Genomic DNA, 5,470 nt, shown 5'->3' with positions numbered 1-5,470 from the left:
AGTTGTCTGTAAATGTTCTTAAGTATCTGTAGGTCCATTACTCCTTACTTATTTGCTGCTGCCTTCTGGAGAAGGGGGAAATTTTGTGAAACTTCACACTTACTGTTTTCTATTATCTCGCCTATGAGGAAACCAAAAGTGCCGGAAAAGTAGCTGAGTAGGAGAAGTTTGATGTAGGCAGAAGTATTTCCAGAAAACACAAAGCTTATCAGGTACACAAAGGGAATGGCAGACCAGCCATACAGCGTGAAGATCAGCATAGTTTCCAGAATGTGGTAATCCGTGACATAAATATCAAATTTGCGGTATTTTATCACTCCCTGAAACACAAAGGGTACAGAGATAAAGGCAAAGTGAAGGGCAAGTGAAAAAAGAAACCAAGCTTTTGAGAAGGAAATAGCAAGTCCTGTCTTTATTTAGCATGGAACTAGTCATTAATTAAATCAATCTGCCTCTTAAAACAAAACATCACTGGTCGTTAGAGAAATGCAAATCAAAACCACAATGAGATACCATCTTATGCCAGTTAGAATGGTGATTATTAAAAAGTCAGGAAACAACAGATGCTGGTGAGGCTGTGGAGAAATAGGAATGCTTTTACACTGTTGGTGGGAGTGTAAACCAGTTCAACCACTGTGGAAGACAGTGTGGTGATTCCTCAAGGATCTAGAACCAGAAATACCATTTGATCCAGCAATCCCATTACTGGGTATATGCCTAAAGGATTATAAATCATTCTGCTATAAAGACACATGCACATATATGTTTATTGCAGCACTATTTACAATAGCAAAGACTTGGAACCAATCCAAATGCCCATCGATGACAGACTGGATAAAGAAAATGTGGCACATACACACCATGGAATACTATGCAGCCATAAAAAGGAATGAGTTGATGAGCTTTGCAAGGACATGGATGAAGCCAGAAGTCATCATTCTCAGCAAACTAACACAGGAACCGAAAACTAAACACCACATGCTCTCGCTCATAAGTGGGAGTTGAACAATGAGAATGCATGGACACGTGGAGGGGAACATCACACACTGGGGCCTGTCAGAGGATAGGGAGCAAGGGGAGGGAGAGTATTAGGACAAATACCTAATGCATGCAGGGCTTAAAACTTGGATGATGGGTTGATAGGTGCAGCAAACCACCATGGCACATGTATACCTATGTAACAAAACTGCATGTTCTGCACATGTATCCCAGAACTTAAAGTAGAATAATCAACAAAACAAAAACTTCAGCCCTGGAGATGGGCATTGTGGCACATGCCTGTAATCCCAGCATTTTGGGAGGCTAAGGCTCAGGAGGTGGGGATTGCAGTGTATTGTGATTGCGCCAGTACACTCCAGCCTGGGTGACAGAGTGAGACCTATCTCAAAAAAACAAAACAAAACAAAACAAAAAATCAAAACCTTATCCCACGAGGATGAAGTAAGTTATTTTTACCTCTTCATCAGAGGGCATTCCAGTGAGCAGAGCCACTACACTTTCCTTTATTATTTTCTTCTCTACTTGGAACAGTTATTATTTTCTTCTCTACTTGGAACAGTTATTTCTTCTCTACTTGGAACAGTTATCTGGCAAGTTTCCCAGAAAGTAGATTATTTCTCCAAAGACACACTTTCTCCAAAGATTTTTTTCTTTGACTACATAACTTACCTATCACTCTACCCACTGCTATACACCTTTAAACTAGGCCTCCAGGTTCTATTCTACTTCCCCACTTCTCCCTCACATTCACCTAAGCCACTAAACCAGATGGTGGAACACAAAATTAGAATGGATGGTGGTGGTGGAGAGGAACCTGTAGCTGTGAAAAGAAATATATTTCTGGAAATTTATATCTCATTAGTTAATAGATATCACTTCTCCACAAATGACAAGATGGTCCCTTTGGGCAATTACATGATTATGTAGCAAGACAAGCAAGAAGTAAATAGTAAGATTAAGCTAAGAATAATCATTATATTGACTGATGTTCTTGGTGGTGGCAGCAAAAATAAGAGAAGATTTGCGGGTAATAGATGAATCCAGTCCCTGAAGCTATAATTATTTTGTTTGTGACTAAGCATTCTGTAAACCTAAAAGAATAAATAAAATGAAGAAATCAAATAAAAGTTAGAGTGACCTAGGAATTCCTGTGTTCAAAGTCTTATGATCTTTCAATGTCACAAATCATAACCTATTTCAAAGAAAAGCTGAATTCCGGGATGGGTGCAGTGAATCCTGCCTATAATCCTGGTACTTTGGGAGGCCAAGGCAGGTGGATCATGAGATCAGGAGATCAAGACCATCCTGGCTAACACAGTGAAATCCCATCTCTACTAAAAAAAAAAAAAAAAATTAGCTAGGCGTGGTGGCAGGCGACTATAGTCCCAGCTACTCGGGAGGCTGAGGCAGGAGAACGGCGGGAACCCAGGAGGTGGAGCTTGCAGTGAGCCGAGATGGCACCACTGCACACCAGCAAACAAAAACAAAAACTAAAACAAAAACAAAAAAACGCTGAATTCCTTGTTGGATAAGTAAGCAACATGGTTGTTCTTGGACAAGAGACTCATGCATTGTGAATATTTAGATTCTACTCAACTTAATCTACAAGTGAAAATGCAAACAAAATTTTCAAGTAAATATTTTAACCTCTTTATTATGAAATATACCACATATTCAGAAAAGTATATATAACATAAATGAATTATCATAATGAATTATCACAAAGTAATTCCCTGGGAAACTACCACAATGCCAATACCCACAGAAGCCTATCAGAAACTCCTCCAATCCCTGTAAAAGTAACCACTATTCCTGGCACTATTAATCTGCTTTCTGTGTCTATGAATTTACCTATTTTGGACATTTTAAGTAAATGGAATCATGCAATATATGGCCTTTTGTCCCCAGCTTATTTCAGTTAGCATAATTTTTTAAGGTTCATGCAAGCTGTAGCAGGTATCAGCATTTCATTCCTGATTATGGTTAAGTAATGTTCCATTGTATTGATATATCATATTTTATTTATCCATTTATGAACATTTGGGAGTTTCATTTTCAAGTATTTAAAAAATTGATGTTTGCAGTTCTCTTGGGTATAAATCTAGGAGTGTAATTGTTGAATCATATGGTAATTGTAAGTTTAATTTTTGAAGAACCACAAAACTGTTTTACATGACAGTTGAAACATTTTACATTTCTTCTCTTGTTATCCTAATGATTTTTGTTGTAGACTGCTTTGAATATTATTAAAGCTATACTAGCTATCTTTTAAAGAAGCTCTTTCATCATTTTATTTTCAAATTATTTGTGTCAATGAACCTAAAGTGAGTCTCTTGTAGGTATCATACAGTTAGATTATGTTTTTGGAATCATTCTACTAATGCCCTACTTTTAATTTGAGTTTAATCCATTTATAGTTAATGTAATTACTTATAAGTTTTTCTGTCATTTGGTTATGTATTACATCATTATATTTTTCCATTCATTTATTCTGCCATTTGTGTTGAATAGATATTTTTGAGTGTGCCATTTAATTCTATTGTCTTTTAAGATTCCATGTAGTTGGGTTGTTATATTAGTGGTTGGAAATTACAATAAACATCCAATTCATAACAATACAATTTAGATTAAAACTAAATTTCAATATAATACAAATATTTTGTATCTATATAGCTAACCTCTTTGCTTTTTATGCTATTATGATCACAAATTACATCTTTATACATTGTGTGTCCATCATGATAGATTTATAACTATTGCTTTACACAGATGCCTTTTAAATGAAAAAATATAAGAGCTATAAACAAAAATATATTAATACTGCATTTTACATTTACCTATGTTTTTACTTGTCTGGTATCCTTTATTTCTTCATTTGGATTTGAGTTACTGTCAAGTGTCCTTTCATTTCAGACTGAAGAATTCTCTTCAGAATTTCTTGTAGGGCATGACTGTTAGCAATAGTCTATTAATTTTTTTTAAATTTGGAAATGTATAATTACTCCTTATTTTCTTTTAATGTAAAAAGAACGTTAAACATAAGATTTACATTCTTAATACATTTTTAAGTGTAAAATATATGATTGTTAACTGTAGGTACAATCTTTTACTACAAATCTCTAAGGCTTATTCATCTTGTTTGAGTGAAACTTTATGCTCACCGATTAGTAACTTTCCATTATCCTATTATCCAAGCCCCTTGCAGCCACCATTCAACTATTTGATTCTATACATTTGACTATTTTAGATATATCATGTAAGTGGAATCATGAAATATTTGACTTTCTGTGATGACTTTATTTTACTTAGCATAATGTCCTTATTGTAGCAAATGTCAGAGTCATCTTATTTTTTGTTTGTTTTTTTTTTTTGAGAGATGGAGTCTCATTCTGTCACCCATGTTGGAGTGCAATGGCGCGATCTCGGCTCACTGCAACTTCCACCTCCTGGGTTCAAGCGATTCTCCTGCCTCAGTTTCCCAAGTAGCTGGGACTACAGGCATGTGCCACCACACCCATCACTAGATGTTGGCCAGGCTGGTCTCAAACTCCTGACCTCAGGTGATCCACCCAGCTCGGCCTTCCAAAATGCTGGGATTATTGGCGTGAGCCACTGTGCCCAGCCAGAATCATCTTATTTTTTAAGTCTGAATAATATTCTATTGTATGTATATACCACATTTTCTTTATCCATTCATCTGTTGATGAATGTTTAGGCTTTTTTTTTTTTTCCTTCACATTTTAGCTATTACAAATAGTGTTCAGTGAATTAGGAGTGATGGTAGATCTTTGAGATCCTGATTTGAACTCTTTTTGATAAATAATCAGAAATAGGGTTGTCTGATAATATGGTAGTTCTATTTTTAATATTCTGAGGAATCACCACATTGTTTTTCATAGCAGGGGCACCATTTTGCATTCCTACCAACAGTTGGCAAGGGTTCCAATTTGTACAAACTTTACCAATACGAGTTATCTTTTTATAAAATCTTTTTTTTTATTTTTAAAAGTCATCGTAATAGGTGTGAGGTGATTATCTCATGGTTTTGACTTGCATTTCCCTGATGACTAGGAAAATTGAGCAAATGTTCATATACCTGTTGACCATTTATATCTTCTCCTGAGAAAAATCTATTCAATTCCTTTGCCCATTTTTAAATTAGGTTATTTTTTGCTATTGAGTTGTATGAATTCCTTATGTATTTTGGATATTAACCCCTTTTAAGAGGTATGATTTATAAATATTTCCTCCCATTCTGCAGATTTTTCTCTTGACTCTACTGGTTGTTTCCTTTACTATGCAGAAGCTTTTTAGTTTGATGTAATCCCAATTTTCTATTTTTGCTTTTGTTGCCCGTGCTTTTGGGGTCATAAAAAAGAATGTTTCCCCTATGTTTTCTTCTAGTAGCTTTATAGCTTCAGGACTTACATTTAAGTCTTCATTATATTTTAAGTTGATACCTGTATATGGT

At 35.3% G+C, this 5,470-nt stretch overlaps 1 protein-coding gene across 1 annotated transcript in view; it reads right to left on the bottom strand.

The window, feature by feature from the left end:
* The window catches only part of LOC105504454 (ATP-binding cassette sub-family A member 3-like), a 76,803-nt gene that overhangs the window by 64,334 nt on the left and 6,999 nt on the right, over positions 1 to 5,470 (bottom strand). The window contains exon 2 of the mRNA XM_011931901.1: positions 104 to 320. Coding sequence (XP_011787291.1) covers positions 104 to 320 — 217 coding nt within the window. The remainder of the gene's footprint in view (positions 1 to 103; positions 321 to 5,470) is intronic.

Source organism: Colobus angolensis, unplaced genomic scaffold, assembly GCF_000951035.1.
Source record: "Colobus angolensis palliatus isolate OR3802 unplaced genomic scaffold, Cang.pa_1.0 Scaffold92, whole genome shotgun sequence".
In the NCBI taxonomy this organism is placed as follows: domain Eukaryota; kingdom Metazoa; phylum Chordata; class Mammalia; order Primates; family Cercopithecidae; genus Colobus; species Colobus angolensis.
This window is presented reverse-complemented; position numbering and strand designations above follow the sequence as displayed.